We start from the raw sequence: 17,586 nt of genomic DNA, 5'->3' as shown, positions 1-17,586 counted from the left end.
TGCTTTGATATATTGTTAGTGTAACCCAAGCATTAAATCATAATACATTTCCCCAGGGAGAAATTATTTTTTTATGATTTTCTGGAAAGTGTTTAAAGTGATGGTTAAAGACTTAGACTTGCTTGGGACATATATTGATTGCTTAAATTATCTGAAATAATGGATTAAATAGGATTTTGTGGGCTAATCTGGGGCAATAACCATAAAGTATAATAGTGTTTCAAAGGGAAAATGCCATCCAAATTCACACTAGTTTAGAAAACTAACTTTCTGAATAGAACTCCTTTATAAATTAGAGGCTGCTCATGGTTCTGAGTGGAAATCAGCTTCTAATAGGAAGGAAAACAGGATGCTTTGAAAGGCCATCAGGACTCTCAGCAGATATGTTGGCTGGAGACTTTTTTCTCCTAGAGCTGTACATTCTACTGTTTATTAGGTGTTTGCAGATCAGTTATGGCGAAAGCATCATAAAATCAGTATGATTTTTTAAAAATTATGCACCAACAAATAAGGTATAAAATTTATTATGCACCATGCCAATAAATATGCTCCATTTTAGAAAATATTCTAAGATCGTTCAAGGAAAGCCAACAGAGAAGTGGTACTTAGGGTTCAAGGGGAGTAGAGCAATCAGTGTCTTCAAAAATTATAAGCCATGGTTTCTGTCTTTCCCCAGGTGATGAGCCTGTCGCCTGCTCCCTTATCTCTGCTAATCAAGGCAGCACCAATTCTGACAGAGGAAATGTATGGAGACATCCAGCCAGCTGCCTGGGAGCTCCTGCTCAGCATGGATGAGCACATGGCTGGGGCTGCAGGTAAGGAAAGACCACCTGCCTGGTCCTGCTGCGACGCATTCTGGTATTTAAACATTTGTTCCATTTTCACTCCTAGGTCAGATGGACAGCAATTGCTAGAGCTCTAAACAGAGCTTTGCACTGCAGGGAGGCAGGCCTAGGTTCTACATGCTCTCTTCATTTCACTATATAGTTTGTACAGGAGCAGTGGGTCTCTCCCAGGGTGCTAACAAGTTATAGAGAATGGTTTTCCCCAGAACCTACATTTTCACTATATTTCATATAAGATAAAATTCTTTTTTTGTTTGATTTTCCAGATTTACCATGAACCATCATCTTTCACTTTCGTAAATCTTATGTGAGCAATGTTCTATATCCAAATTACAATATCAAAACAAATTTGTCAAAATTTAAGTGACACATAGCTAGGAAATGGTAGATGCAAAATGTTAGTTCTTCACTTGTTTCCTGCTTTTTGAACATATTTCTTTAGTTTTATATGCTTCTTTTAATTGCAAAATACACATGGTGAAAATTCAAATAATATAAAAGTGTATGAAGCTAAAAGTATCACTCTTTTCCCCATGACCCCCGGTCCCTCCCCAGAGGCGAAGCTGTTTAAATGTCTCAGGACCCACGTAGGGTACACTGGCATATATATGGATGTAAGTATGTATGTAGATTTCACATGTTTCCTTTTTTACACAAACAGGACAACACCATATGCACTTGGCATTTTTCATTTATATCTAGGCCACTTTTTAATTTTAAGAGTTTACTTGAACAAAAATCAATTCAAATTGAGCAGTGCCAATCCAGAAATGATGAGGAGCTCTCTAACCCGAGCTCAAAGAGAGACTTTCATAGAGAAAAGACAGAAGCAAAGTAAGACAATTATTGATTGGCTGTAGCTTAAAGCCCAGTTGGCTGTTTGGGATTGGTTGTCCTTAGAGTATTGATTTAGAACCTTGAGGCATTTCCAGGCTTCGGGTTTGGTTTGCTTACATAGGCCACCATGGCATAGAGGCACATCAGTCTAATGGCCTCCTCGTTTAACTAATTTAACATATTCCCTCTTTTGGTCACCTTCTCATACATGAGAGATTGATCAAAAATTTGGTATTAGCACACTCTCATTCACCATTAGAGTTAAGCTGCTTTTGTCTCACTGTGAAACTCATAGGTTATGCCGTCAGATCCGTGGAAGCATTGTTTCTGCTGTTCCTCCCACTGTTCATCTCATTTCTGTTTCTCTAAGCACAGTGAGCCCATCTAATGTGTTACTGATGACTGTGAGCATGCAGATAAGACCTCTGAGAGAACATAACACACCAGGGAGGCTACAGTGATAATTCTTAGGAGGATAATACCAAGAGACTGACAGATACTCCTTAGGTGGGGCCCCATGAACCAAACCAGTGGTATCACATAAATCAAACAATGTACCTGAAAGGGCACTAGCCAGCTGGCTTACGTGTTAATTTCTTGCATTTGCTGCAACACCAGAGGTGCTGATCCAGGTACAGCATGAGGTATTCTTTATGACACAGACAACAAGTAAATAATTCTAAAACCACCTTAGCAAGAACCTTTAGGGACTTTTGTTGTGCAGCTGTGGCCTGAGCAGTAGATTCAGCAATAGTTGCCAGAGTTAAGGTGCATTAACAGAGAAAAAAATGAAATGGTGAAAAGGCAAAAGAAATAAAGGTTTCATATTCATTCAAAAGGGTGAAGATCTTGACCTGTGATCTTGAGAGAGCTGTTCACCACAAGACGGCATCTGCTTCTGGGGGAGAGCCTCCTGGTCGACTTTGGTTTTAGATCTCCAGCTGGTGTGCAGTTCCAGGGATTTGGAGGAGCCCTTTTTAGTTGGAAAATGTGGAGCCAACGTTCAAGTCCCTGAAGTTTGGCTGCCTCCTGGGTAGTAACGGGAACCTAATATGGTTCATTTCAAACAGGTTCAAGGGCAGTCTTTGTTCTTAGGGCTTCCAAAGCAGAAGGATGGGGGAAAAATTGGAAATGTCAGTTAGGAGAGCTGTAGCCAGATATTTGAGGAAACTAGAAGAATTTGGGATCCAGTTTTGTGTACAGATATATAATAAAACCTCAGACAATGAACAGGACTAGAATCTGATACCCACAAAGTTATATTATAATTTTTTACTGAAACATAATTTTTTCATCAACAGTCACCCATATTTCTCTCCAAGACAATCACAGTAAGACAAATTTGTTTGCAAAATAAATCCAGTATCTTTAAAGTTGGCTGGATCATTTACATGAGTGCAGCAAGTATAGTGCTTGACCTCTTTTTAAATGTGCTTTGCTGGAACTTTTCATAAGAAATCTTAGATTTGACTTTTAAAAGCCTCTACAGACTAAGAAGCCACACCAAAAACTCACCATCAGATTTCACCTATAATAACTATACAGAGGATGGGCCAAAAGTAGGTTTACAGCTGCCAGTACACAAAACACAGAGTTTATCCTTGTATTATTATTTAGTAATCATTGTTTTTCAATTATTTTAGTAATCAATTATTTTCCATATGAACAACTGTAAGCCTACTTTGCCCTACCCTGTATTTAGGTAAATTCCTCTCTTCTTGAAGTCCCAAACATACGCTGAGTTTCCTGGGCCTACCAGGAAGTGATCTTCCTTACTCACCTGGTAAGGCTGCAGGGAACCCTGTAAGCAAGGTACCAGGCCAGTTTTTTCCAAGAGGCTTTTACTGGCTCCATAAAGTCAACCTTAGTTTCTTAAAACTGTTCGGTTGTATCTGATTCATGCATATTCTCATTATTCATTAGCTTTATAACTCATGGCACCTGATCTTTCTCTCATTGACATTTGTATTTTCTGGAAATTTTAAAAAAACAGCAATAGTAATATGATTTATGAAATCTCTTTCAGCTTCTCAATCTCTTCTTTCTCTCGGAAGGGTAGAAATTTATAATAAAGCCTATAAGGTGGATTTTATTTTTAACACATCTTATGTAACTGAGACAGTTTTTCATTGACATTTTTATGTATTGTCCCAGGGTTATTATAAGACGCCTCTAGCCATTTTCTAAAAAACGGTATTTCAATATTCAGTTTCCTTTTTTCATTTGCATCCTCTGGCATTCCCTTTTCACTGTGAGCTAAAGGAAACTTTGCCTACAGTGAGTTATTCTACTGAAATGTCCTGCTGTCGCTGCCCTCGCCCCATTTACTGGAAGACTGGATGACACACAGGATGATGTTTGGTTTCCAGTGGCTGAAACAAGGTTTGCTTTTGCCGGTGGTGGTGGCCTGGCTCAATGAGCTCAGAAGTCATTTTCAGGAGATGGGAGCAATTCCCCCTTCTCTGCATTCCCAGGAACCAAGCAAAATTAAAAGCTGTGCAGCTGATGAGTTGTTGACTGTCTCTAGCTGCCATGTTCCTGCTGTGTGCGGTGAAAGTCCCCGAGGCCGTGTCCGACATGCTGATGTCAGAGTTCCACCACCCGGAGACCGTGCAGAGGCTGAACGCCGTCCTCAAGTTCCACACACTCTGGAGGTTTCGCTATCAGGTCTGGCCCCGGATGGAGGAGGGAGCACAGCAGATTTTTAAGGTGAGGGATCCTTCCCATGTGGAAATTAGATCAGCAAACCAAGGCTTGTTGAAATCCTTGAACCTCATGTCCACAGTGTATGGCCCAAGAGATGCTTCTTTTTTTGTTTCTCTGATTATATAAGTAAACTTAACTCAGCTATGAATCATTTCTCATTGTTAAAAAAATGAAACATCAAAGAACATACAGTAAGAAAGTCAAGTCTCCATAAACCTCTAGCTCTCACTACCATCCCCAGAGGTAAGCAATTAAAAGTTTGGTGTATAATCATCCAAACATTTTGCTATATATACACAGAGAGATGTTTTTTGGAGGATGGGGTGATTAACAAAAATAGGGATCATTTTGTTGAAACCCTTCATTTTATTAATGAGTAAACTGAGCCCTAGAGAGGTTCATCCAATACTCTGTAACATCCTTTGCTCTGTAAGATTATGTCGCGATTATACTTCTGACTCATTCAAGCTTATTCTCCATCTTACCTCTTCCTCTGGTATCAACTGACAGATCCCGCCTCCCAGTATAAACTTCACCCTGCCCTCGCCAGTGCTTGGAATGCCATCTGTCCCGATGTTTGACCCCCCGTGGGTCCCTCAGTGCAGCGGGAGTGTCCAGGACCCCATTAATGAGGACCAGTCTGTGAGTAATAGGCACTTTCTTTCCCCCAGACTTCACGGTGTACATGTGAGTGCCCCTTTATTCAAATTAACTAGGGCGCTTTTTAAAATGCCATTGTAAATGGCAAATAAAACAGTATTTTGCTGTTTTTATTTACAGTTGTTTAAAGATTAGCTGAATGTGCGAAGTTGGGTTGAACATTTTGCGTATCACACATTTTCTAGGCATTATAGTTTTCTTTGGGGAAATGTTTGTTTGAACTCTACCCATCAAAATCTATTATTTTAATTCTTTTGCATACGGTACCTTTGCATCTGATGAGTTTCCTGCCAAAGCAAAAGGCACACCTGGTTCCCCCCCCCCCCCCATGTGCAGTCATTTCATCATCTGAACCACTAGCAGAAGGATCTTTTATTGTCCTCCCATATAGGTGATGGATTCACTTGAGACAAGCACATTTTTTATTCCAAGTTCACAGTGAATTTCAAACCAAGTCCCCTGGTTAAATTCTCTTAACCCCGACTCTGAAAATAGGTTGCCATTTGGTCCATCAAGGGCCCTAAATTGCTGTTGCGCCATTCATTGAGGAAACCCTTAGTCTTATGTTAAGATTCTGCTTAAAGGGGACGTGTATGAATGCAGCCCTTTAGAAGAATGACCAATACCTCTTGTCTGTCCCTGAAACCCTATATGACCACTGGCCACAAAGAGATGTGGAATAACTGTTATACACAGAAGTTACTTCGTATTGGTAGCAAAGAACTCCAGGGATCACTGCCCTGTTCTGAGGCCACTGACTTTGTCCCCGAAGCTCTTGCAGTTGTCTCAGCAGAAGCATCATGACTGAGGCACAGACAGAATGGCCATTGTGCAGGGTGAATGCTTTCTCCTTTGTTGTCCCCTCATCTGTTATGCCTCAGCTGCTGGTAAACAGAGTCAGATTTTACATTCAATTTATAACACTGTCAACTCTCATAATTTCCATCAGTAACTTTGTTTCTACAAATATTGTTAAGTATTTATAGTGTGTCACTGTATTTATCTACAATACAAGTATTATGTATTTACGTTGTGGTAGATACTTGAAATTTAAAAATTGAAATAAATCACATAAGTAATGGGTTTATATGAGAGGTAGATCTCTTTCCTCCTCCTTTCCATGATTCTGACTTTCTCTTTTATTAGGCTTATGAAATATATGACTTACTTAAAACACATTCAAAAAAATTTAGAAAGAGTATTAAAAATTATTTGATTTTCATGCTTAAAAAGTGAATCATTGATATCAAACCGTATCCTAAAGATGAAATTAGATTTTTTCAGAAATTACAGACATTCTTAAAGAATTAATTCTGATTGAGTGAAAAACAATAGCTTAGTTGTACCAACCTGGGAACTTGGTAGAAAAATAAGTAAATCTCCAAGAAATTAGATCACAGATGCACTAACATTACCTGAGGACAGAGTACCACATTTGTGTAATTCATTGTGACCTTGCAGAAGAGTTGCTATTAAATAAACTTGCCTTCGTGTCTCCATAGAAATCCTTCTCAGCCCGGGCTGTGTCCCGCTCCCATCAAAGGGCAGAACACATCTTAAAGAACTTGCAGCAGGAGGAAGAGAAGAAACGTCTTGGTCGAGAAGCCAGCCTCATCACCGCCATCCCCATCACCCAGGAGGCTTGCTACGAGCCCACCTGCACACCCAACTCAGAGCCAGAGGAAGAAGGTGCCCTCTACACGTGGGACTTCTTGGGGGGCTGAGTCACAGGAAAGGGAAAGGACTTGCTTTAAAATAAACATTGATAGTTTTATGTGAAATGAGGTGATATGCTTCCTCTATCTCTCTCTCACCCCCTAACAGTATCCAAAGAGAGAGAAAAGTCTTAGTTTTCTAAATGATCACAGTCAGCCTGTTTCAAGAGGAAGATGTTAGCCACATTGAATGAACCAGTTTGAGAATGGACCAATCGGTGACTGTGATTCAGGGAACAGCCGAATCTAGCGTGTTTATTAAAGTAGATGCAATCAATCTTTCATCATTAAAATGGGGTTAGTATATTAACTACCTCCAACCTTCAGAAGTGCAGACAGTTTGTTGGTTGGTGTCAGAAAATGACTCAGGAACCATTCTCTGCCCTGCTTTTGTGGAATCTTTGGGAGGAATTCCCTCTTTCTGTATATATTTTTTCCCGTTTCTAAGTACACTTTAAATTACTTAAGCTTTATGCTCTGAGAGCACTATACACTTGTGATGTAAGTACAACTATAGTTGTGATGATAACCTATTTTGTTATAAAACCAAAGTTCACATTCCCCATTTTCTTTGCCAGTAGAAGAAGTCACCAATCTGGCATCCCGCCGACTATCTGTCAGTCCATCCTGTACCTCCAGCACTTCCCACAGGAATTATTCCTTCCGCCGAGGGTCAGTCTGGTCAGTACGGTCAGCTGTCAGTGCCGAAGGTGTGTCCTCTTGCAAATGTGATATTTATTCCTCGTGACTTGTGGGTTTTGAAACATTTTCCAGTTAACATTATCTCACTTCGTGACACTACACTGCTTTCATCAAATAGCTTGTTTCATGACTGGAAGTTCTAAAAAAATATTGGATTGAGTGGTAGCCTAAAAAATTATTGTTGATTTTACCCAGCAGTTGTCCTTTAAAAGTTGGCTCTATTTTAATTACATTTCAAGGAATCATATTGCTGAGAGCTCGGTAGACATTATTCTAGCCATTTAACAGTTTTAAACCCTGGCTACATATTAAAATCAACCAGGCAGCTTTTTAAAAAATGCTCAAACCACAGCCGGGACCAGATCAGAATCTCTAAGGGTGGGATCCACACATCAGTATTTTTAAAATCTACTCAGGGCATTCCAGTGTGTGGCCAAGACCCAGTAGGATGCTTTAAGATGCTGTTCTGGAATCATTAAACAACCAAAGAAAGACCAAAGCTCATGCTATACCTGTAATGAAATCTGATTCCAGGGGGGAAATGTGATGCTCTTCAGTCCCAAGAATTTAAAAAATATGCTCCCTCTAATGATGAGCAGCTATCTGGCACTCATTGCTTCATGATTATGCAAACTTTATCACTGATTTATAAAGTCATATTAAAAAATTGCACAGAAACCAATGGTTCTCAACGCTTGGCTGCACAACCCTGGGGAACTTTCAAAATTGACCAGTGCTAATTAATCACAACTCATGGAGATGGAGCCCAAGGCACATCTATATTTTTTACGGCACCTTTATTGAGATATAATTCACATACCATAAAATTCACCCTTTTGAAGTATGTAATGCAGTTGTTATTAGTATGCTCACTGTGTGCAATCATCACCGCTATCTCATTTTAGAAAATTTTCATCACCCTGTAAAGAGACCCTATACCATCAGTAGTAATTTCTCATCCACTGCTTCCCCAAAGTCCTAACAAGAAATAATATTTCTGTTTCTATGGATTTTCCTTTTCTCTGTGTTTAATATAAATGGAATCATACAATATGGGGCCTTTTTTGACTGGATTCTTTGACTCAGTATATTTTCAAGGTTGTCGCATGTTGTAGCACTTATCACTTCTTCATATTTTTAAATTGCCAGATAATGTTCCGTTATATGGATATACCACATTTCATTAGTTCACCAGTTAGTGGACATTTGGGTTGTTTACATTTTAGGGCTATTATTAATTATGCTGCAATGAACAGTTATGTGCAAGTTTTGCAAGAAAAATTACCCAACTATTTTTATAGTGGCTGTATCATTTTACTTTCCTACCAAAAAGTATGAGGGTTCCAGTTGCTCCACATCCTTGAACAGCCAAAATAATCTAGGAAATGAAGAACAAAGCTGGAGGACTCACATTTCCCAATTTCACAGCTTAGCTACAAGCCTGCAGTAATCAAGATTCTGTGGCATTAACATAAGGCTTGACAGGCAGATCAATTGAATAGATTTGAACAACCAGAAGTAAACCATTACATTTATATCAATTTCATGTTTGGAAAGGGTACCAAGAAAATTCATCAGGGAAAGAAAAAGTCTTTTCAACAAATGATGCTGGGATATCTATATACCAAAGAATGTTAAATGCATAGGCCTTGAACTGAGAAGTGTTGTCGCATTAGAATTACAGTACTGAAAAAAAGCACCCCAATTATGTCTCCTGCTTCAGATGAGGAGCACACCACTGAACACACGCCAAACCACCACGTGCCTCAGCCCCCCCAGGCGGTGTTCCCAGCGTGCATCTGTGCAGCAGTGCTCCCCATTGTTCATCTCATGGAGGATGGGGAGGTGCGGGAAGATGGAGTAGCAGGTACAGTTTTACTAGTAAAACCAAAATACAGTCTTTGTCTTTCTCCATCTGGCTTATTTCACTTAGCACAATGCCCTCCAAGTCCAAACCTGTTGTCACAAATGGCTGAATGATATTCCATTATATATCACAAATATATTCTTTACGATAGTAATGCTAATACCTAAAAATCATCCTATGTGTGTTTGTTACCTTTTCTTTACAGGTTCAAATGTTCGGAAACAACAACAAAGAGAACAAATATTTGCCTTTCAATAAAAAAACAGAACTTTTTTAAGGCAAAAAAGGAGACTAATTAGAGCTTAGTAAATTGTTTGAATACTTTATCGAATAGGTTTATTTCCATTTAAGACAAATGGTCAATTTCTTTTTTCTTCTAAAGTGAGTGCTGTGGCCCAACAAGTCTTGTGGAATTGTCTAATTGAAGATCCATCAACAGTTCTTCGACATTTTCTGGAAAAACTGACCATCAGCAATAGACAAGTAAATTCCTCTTTTTTATATATATAGTGTAGCTAAGTGCATGAACACTGTTAAAAGCAAGCAATGGACTACATAGTGCTGTGCATGCAGTGTCAATGTCTTATGATAATGACAAGGATGAGCAATATTAAACTTTACTGTTTTGTTTCTAATTTCTTCATTAACTGATGTCTCCATAGTGAGGTACACTGGTAATGATGACCTTAAGATACCGACAGATTCTCAGTCTTTTAAACAAAGATTAAATTCAGTATGTTCTTAGTCCTGGGAACATCTATTGAATTCTGATTTCTTGGTAGTCTGTGGTGGATGCAGGTGGGGTTATTACAATATGTTGAAACTTGTCATTAATCAAAAATTCTAATTTAATTGTCCACCCTGTAAGAAGACTGTGCCAAATATTAAGTAGTTTTCTGAGCGATGGTAAAATTCACTGATGATTAAAAATTATTTGCTCATTTCTTTGGTATGGTCCTGTTTACTTTCTAGTTTAGCTTCTGAAAGGTAAGGTTAACTGCATTTTTGGTTATCCTCTCTTGGCCTAGCTTTATCTTTTTCATGCAAAACCTAGGAAGCAGAACTATGAAGTTCAATAAACCTGGTTTGTTTAATGGTTTCTCAACATAGGCTCTCCTCACATTTTCATCACACCTGGCAGCCATAGCAAACAGAGTTGATGAAATATGCCTCTTTCCCTTGATTTGCCTGTGACCTGCAGACAGTCTAAATTTTTATTTTTTTTAAAAAGGTGTCTGATTTCATATATTATCTCCTAGGAGAAGGTGTCAGAGCTGGTTTAAATACTATGTAACAAGTATCACACAGAGGATAAAATGTTGAACATAATGGAAATCAAATGTGGGCAAAAATAGGGAATCTCCACCCTCCTACTTTTCAAGAAGTTGATTTTACTTCCTACAGCATGGCAGCTGAATGAGACGTAGAATTCTGTTCTTTCAGGATGAGTTAATGTACATGCTGCGCAAGCTTCTCCTGAATATTGGAGACTTCCCTGCTCAGACATCTCACATCCTGTTCAACTACTTGGTGAGTTTCAGCCCCTAATAGGTTATAAATGTTCATTTCCAAGTAGGAAGCAGCAACTCGAGAAAAGGTCTTAGGAGATTTTTTTGCAATAAATTCCCATTAATATGTGACTAAAGGTGAATCATATTGAGCTAAATATCATAGTCAGCTAAACCCACCACTGTGTATATGGAGAGACCTCTCCTGGCACAGTCCTTGGCATGTGGTAGGTACTCAGTAAGTGTCAGTTTTTCTCTCTGTCTTCCTTGTGCATTATACAGCTTCCTTATGTTAGTTCCTAATTTTGGTTTAAGGAAGTTTACGTGTAATTTTTAGTCATTTTTTCCCTTTTCTTCTCTCACTGTTAAAACACACACACACACACACACACACACACACACAGGAGAAAATGTTGTCCTAGGTGGAAGGTATTTGTGAGTGTACTTTTACATGGCAACTATCTGTCCTTTAAGCCATCCTGACAGCGCCTTCATGAACCCTCCAGGATTTACCAGTTTCTTTGTATTCTCCTGCACCTTAAATAAATGTGCGGTTTGGGAACTGTTGACATAATGCCTGTTCTTTGAAATTGCACCTTAATCCAGGCAGACAGATGGCCAAGTAAATTTCTACGCTGAGAGAAACTCTTCTTTCTCCCTCACTATCATTGGTCTTCTAGCAGGCTGGGAAATAGAAGGGTTATTCATATACATCTGTAGCAGAATTATAAATTTAACTTACACCACAACTTTGATGTGCAGAGAAAATTTGTAATTCCTTTCTCTTCTCTATGACTGATTTGGTTTTCCTCCTGAGTGCCCACCTGCTGGTTGACGAGGGAAATAATAAAAATCACGTCCAATCCAATTTTAAGTTCCGACTGATAAAAATATACAAATGGTGCATTTGGATAGCGTTCAATCTCTCTTGGCTAAAAATACTCAGTTTCTAGGAATTCCCTTCCTTTCCAACTGCTTTCATCTTTAAATGTCATGTGAAGTTGGAAATTAAAAGACCTTTGTTCAGCTTTCTATCCCTTATTCACCGTTTGCTCTGGCTCCTCCCTTCATGAGACAGTGCTCTCTATGTGACTGGTTGCTGGATGCCCAGCCAGTGGGAGCCAAAGCCCATGGCCGCTGTGACTTGGGGTCCCTCTGCTCCCAGTGGTGATTGCTGGGGAACTCAACCTCACCTCAGCTCCTGTTGAGTTCTGGTAGTGAGTTCCACATGGCTCCAGCTAGAGCATCTTACATAAGTGACACCAGCTTATGCCAAGTCTATCTAGAAGGCTCTCCAGCTGAGCTTTCTGACACTTCTTGATCCTGTCTACATCACACAAAAGCCAAAGGTAGGTCATCACAGCCAGATATCAGGGCCTCCCTCAGTTTAAGTATGTGCTCTGCCAAGTTTATGCTGCATCCATGTGGGTGTGGAAAGTCTCAGACACCCAACAGACTAAAGGCAAGAGCCCCCTCAGTGTGCCTGCCCATTCCCAGGTCACTGGATAGGGGAGATGCTTCCTTGGACCGCTGCCCTCCTCCATCTTTTAGCCTTGGGATAAGAAAATGGACATTTCATTTCCCTTCTGCCATACTCTCCTGTCAACTCCAAATATGCCTTAATGGTAGATGTAAGTCCTCCCAGCTAAGTAATTCATAAGCAAATAGACAAAAGGGCTGACAATACTTTGGCAGTGCTATATAATCTTGTTTTGCATGAATATAAATTTCTGTCTCTGCATTTCTGTCTCAACCCTAATCTTCCCCTGAATCCCAGGCACATGGATATTTTCAATGGACTTAGGGAAAGGGTCTTGTACTCAGAATGACAAACAGTGAAAGGCAGAGTCATTTTTAAATCATTACCCTTAGTATACATCTTCTTTCTAACAACTATTACAGATGTGTGTGGTGGGGATGTCGGGAACACTAACCCATCTCTTCCAGACTTCGTTAGGGACATTTAAATCCTTCATTTAACTTGGCTCAAAGACCTTCAACCTGGGGTATGAGCACATCTGGGGGTATGTAAAGACTTTTGAAGTGGTTTGTTGCTCAGAAAGCTTTAAGGGAATAAGTCTCCAAATCCTCATCTTACAAATATGTCCTAGCACTTTTCAAGCACACCCGCCATCTCAACCATCATTCCCCTGCTGTACACAGAAAGTCCCACCCTGACCATCACAGATGTCGCCAGGCTGCGACTGGCAGACGCGCTAGGCAGAGAAGGAATCTGTTGCACTGCGTCAGTTTTAAGGAAGCCTCGTTCCTGATTGATCAAGGCACTTGGAATCTACAGGACTTCCCGCCTTTTCCTGTCTTTTATAGGTTTCTACGAGCATTGAGCTCTGGCCCTCATTAGGCTATTCAGCCTTCTGATTAGGTTTGTGACACTGATTCTTTCACTGTAACTGGACAGGTTTATTGGATTAGCAAGTTTTTCAAGAAACAATGGAGAAAAGCCACTTCTACATTTTTTTCCTGATTTTTGTTGTGCATTATTGAATAAGGTAGTTAAAGCTTATTTCATCAAATTTGATGAGGTACACGTTCCAGTTACAGTCAGTCTTCCTCTTATTTCAATGAATAGAATGTTTAACATATTCTATTCTTATTAACAAAAAATAAACTTATGAGACATTTTCAATGTCAGCTTAAAAATCTACAAAAGGGCACACAGTTTTCAAAGTTATGAGAGGATGCAAACGAAGACTTTCAAGTTCACTGACTTCGCTAAGCAGCAAGTTCTTAGGTTCAGACCATTAGACATAATCCAAGCTGCCCACAATGTTTGGGCAAACATCACATAGAGATTATTTTCAGGTCACCTCAGTACCTGAGCTACCAAGTGACTTGAAGTCTGGAAAAATGATCTTAAGACATAACCATTTTTAGTGATACATAAAAATGGGCAGCCGTCTATTCTGGTCAGTTTTCCAGCTGCACCCTCTCCTGCTTACTGCCATTGAGAGTGTTGGAGAAGCATTTGAACAGAGATCACTGTGGCTTCGTGAACGCTCCCTGTTCTGCCTCGTAGGTGGGGTTAATCATGTACTTCGTGCGGACGCCCTGCGAGTGGGGCATGGATGCCATTTCAGCCACTCTGACCTTCCTGTGGGAGGTGGTGGGTTATGTAGAGGGCCTCTTCTTCAAGGATCTGAAGCAGACCATGAAGAAGGAGCAGTGTGAGGTAAAGCTCCTGGTGACCGCTTCAATGCCAGGTAATCTGCTACTGCTTTTGGGCAACTTAACTTTTTCTTTAAGACTATGAGTAACCCCTTTATTTATTTATTTTTCAATTTTATTTTTCTATAGTTTATAGTCAATATTATTTTATATCGGTTTCAGGTGTACAGCATAGTGGGTAGACAATCATGTACTTTACAGAGTGGTCCCCCCCAATATTTCCAGTACCCAACTGGCACCATTCATAGTTAATACAATATTATTGACTATATTCCCTATGCTGTACTTTATATCCTGTGACTATTCTATAACTACCAACGTGTACTTCTTAATCCCTTCACCTTTTTCACCCAGCCCCCCCAACCTTCCTCTCCTCTGGCAACCATTAGTCTGTTCTCTGTGTCTATGAGTCTGTTTCTATCTTGTTTGTTCATTTATTTTGTTCTAAATAACCCTTTTAAAGACCAAGCATCTCTTTCATTCATGAGAAAATTTTCAGAGTCCTGACCCTGGTGTTGAGTGCTTCAAAGAATTTTTGTTTAATACAATCTGAAAAAATACAATAGACCCTTTAAGAGTCAGCAATTGCCAGATGAAAAGGGAGACATCAGAACTGAGATCCCCGTGAATCAGCCCTTGAAGGGCTGCCAAGGTTGCAGATTTATTTAAGTCTATCGCAGAGGGCCAGCTGAGCTGAAAGCCTTTTTGAATGAGTTTTTGGCACTGCAAGGAGAATAATATTGTTTGCATGGCATGGACCCCAGTTCTTTGTAAACTCAATGAGAGATGGCTTTATGAAAAATGGGAAAAGGGAGAAGCAGGAAGAGAATTACAAAGGAACATGTAGTGTGATGTAAACTCTAGGATACAGTTATTTTTCCACTTTAGATAGCTTGTCTTTGTTTAAGATAAAAATTTTGCCAAGCCTTTATCCTTGTTCAGTGACTAAGAAAATATGAGATGATACATGTATTGAAGTAAAGAGAAGCCAAAATTCTATATAAAAACATAGGTTTTAGCAGCAAAGAAGCCTGTGTTGAAATCATAGAACTGCCCTTTATTGTCTGTATAATAAGTATTAGCTACGAAAAAGTTCGTAGTTTTTCAAGCTTGCTTTCCTCATGTGTAAGATAAGGATGTAATCATAGTTCACGATCCTGAGGGATAAACGAGTTTACGTATGTAAAATACTCAACTGCTGTACCTGACTCCAAGTAAGCATTTAATAAATGACGGTTGTGTAGGTACATAGGTTGTGTATTTACATGGGTACTTTTACATGTGTTTTATGTGCATAATCATATTCAAATCTCACAGCAACTCTATAATATGGGTATTATTTTCTGTAGATTATAATCTTTGTTGAATTCAATTCACCAAAGAGATCAGTTTTTATTATAGCAAATAAACTCATAGTCATTCATATACTTAAAAGCAACTCATTAAAAACCAAGGTATATCATAATGCTCACAAAAATTTAGAATTAGTGAATGAAGTAGAACAAGTACTGTCTCATTGGCTAAGTAGAACACAGAAAATGTACATTTAAGCTACATTTAAAGTACTTGTTTTGGTTTTGCTAATATATCTGTTTATATTTTGCCAAGTTATTACCTGATTATCTAATTTAAAATATAGGATATATTTCTTGTTGCAATGCTTAAGGTTTACATTCTGACTCTTCGACTAAATAAATGTTTCTTTGAATAAGTTACATATAAGTTCTTATAAGTTCTTACTTATAAAAATAAGTGCTCTTTCCTCACTTGTAAGATGTAAAATAATACCCATATCATAGAATTGCTGTGAGATTTAAATATAATTATGCACATAAAACACATATGAAAGTGTTAAGAACTCCATGCATAAATGGTGGTTATCATTATTTAATAAGTGAATATATATTTAACTATAAATAAAGGAGTGCAGTTGGTACACAACACAATTCAATTTAAACACTAATGTAATAATTATAACAATAAAATATCGGCTTATAGATAATATTTAATTTTTGTGCTTTTTTCTATAGTAGAAGTCAGTTTATTATGCTTTTTCCCTTCTGTAGGTACCAAAACCTTGGTAGTTCATGGACAGAATGAGTGTGATATTCCAACCCAGTTACCCGTCCATGAAGACACTCAGTTTGAAGCCCTGTTAAAGGTAGGGGTGACTTTGACAGAAATGATATTTTAATGGCACAATGACTATGGCCACTTCCCTGATCATCTAGCTTAGAATTAAATGGGATTTTTCTATTTTCAAACAAATATATGCATCTATTTACCTCTTCTAGAATCCTTTCCACTATTGTGTACTTCCTCTGATCACTGGTGTTTATTATGTGGAGTCCACAACTCCAGGCAGCGACATAAGTAGAAAAGGCCTCCAAAAAATTCAGTTTTGCCAAACTTGTATATTTCATTTCAGTAGAAAAGGTTGTTAAGCCTCCTTCAGGCCTCACCCAGACATCGCCAGAGAATTGCTAAGGCCCAGTGAAGCAAAATTCAACAATCACTCCGTCTTTCCACTCTGCATTGGATGGTAGGGTAACTTGAAGGCAGAGTGAGTCCAAACCCAGGCTCCACCACAACCAGTATGACCTACATCAAATAACAGGACCTCTCTACTGTCAGTTTCTTTTTCAACAGTACTGGGATACTAGTGCAGGTTATGCAAGTAATCTACACGGAAAACGTTGAACGTAGACTATAGTGTATAATAAGTGCTCAAGTGTAGTTTGTATTACTCTTCCTGTTGTTATTAAACTGCTTTCTTCCCAATATTGAGACTAGTAGATGCCACTGTGCCTCCACAGTTTCTTACTCAGTCTGAATTATCACTGTACATCTTTTAGCACTATGGGAGTAGATGGTTTATATCATATTAGTAGCCTTTATTATATCATTCTTTGAATAACTGCATATCCAAATCCAGTGTGTATCTACACACACACACACGCATACATAATATATAAGAAGTGTATAAGATATATATACACACATGCACATATATATAAAATCTTTATAAGAAGTTACCTTGTTTTTATAATATTTGCATTTTTTAGCTTACTACCTGGCACATAATATGTTCACAATAAACATTTATTAAAATTTATTGTTATTGTTCTAGGAGTGTTTGGAGTTTTTTAATATCCCAGAATCCCAGTCAACCCATTATTTTCTCATGGATAAACGATGGAACCTTATCCACTACAATAAGGTGAGACTGTGTAGTAATGACACTCATGTTCGGTGGAGTCAAAAGCTTGTCATGCCTTTTTTGAGGGCAGCGTGTACTCAGGGAGGCATTGTTGTTTAGAGGTTAGGAGTATGGCCACTTAGGTCGCACAGCCTTACTGTCTAGGTAGCTGTGGACTAGCCACTTTACCTTTGTAGCCTTCAGTTTCCTTGTCTGCAAAATGAAGAAGACGAAAATAGTACCTACTATAGGGTTGTGATAATTAAAGGAGATAAGCCAAGTAAAGCACTTAGTGACTCATTGTTAGTAAGTCTAGATGTAAAACTCAGCTGCCCATATAACAACTATGTGTGTCTATTGG

At 38.8% G+C, this 17,586-nt stretch overlaps 1 protein-coding gene across 5 annotated transcripts in view; it reads left to right on the top strand.

Moving 5' to 3' along the window:
• The window catches only part of UNC80 (unc-80 homolog, NALCN channel complex subunit), a 163,405-nt gene that overhangs the window by 96,806 nt on the left and 49,013 nt on the right, over positions 1 to 17,586 (top strand). For 4 of the 5 annotated variants that reach the window (XM_081143317.1, XM_081143314.1, XM_081143316.1 and 1 more), the window contains 11 exons: positions 677 to 815; positions 4,210 to 4,391; positions 4,899 to 5,030; positions 6,551 to 6,737; positions 7,342 to 7,473; positions 9,189 to 9,332; positions 9,715 to 9,815; positions 10,776 to 10,862; positions 13,878 to 14,061; positions 16,093 to 16,187; positions 17,157 to 17,246. In XM_081143317.1, coding sequence (XP_080999443.1) covers positions 677 to 815; positions 4,210 to 4,391; positions 4,899 to 5,030; positions 6,551 to 6,737; positions 7,342 to 7,473; positions 9,189 to 9,332; positions 9,715 to 9,815; positions 10,776 to 10,862; positions 13,878 to 14,061; positions 16,093 to 16,187; positions 17,157 to 17,246 — 1,473 coding nt within the window. The remainder of the gene's footprint in view (positions 1 to 676; positions 816 to 4,209; positions 4,392 to 4,898; positions 5,031 to 6,550; positions 6,738 to 7,341; positions 7,474 to 9,188; positions 9,333 to 9,714; positions 9,816 to 10,775; positions 10,863 to 13,877; positions 14,062 to 16,092; positions 16,188 to 17,156; positions 17,247 to 17,586) is intronic. The other variant, XM_081143315.1, reaches the window with a different exon arrangement.

This window comes from Miniopterus schreibersii (assembly GCF_964146895.1).
Source record: "Miniopterus schreibersii genome assembly, chromosome: 7".
In the NCBI taxonomy this organism is placed as follows: domain Eukaryota; kingdom Metazoa; phylum Chordata; class Mammalia; order Chiroptera; family Miniopteridae; genus Miniopterus; species Miniopterus schreibersii.
This window is presented reverse-complemented; position numbering and strand designations above follow the sequence as displayed.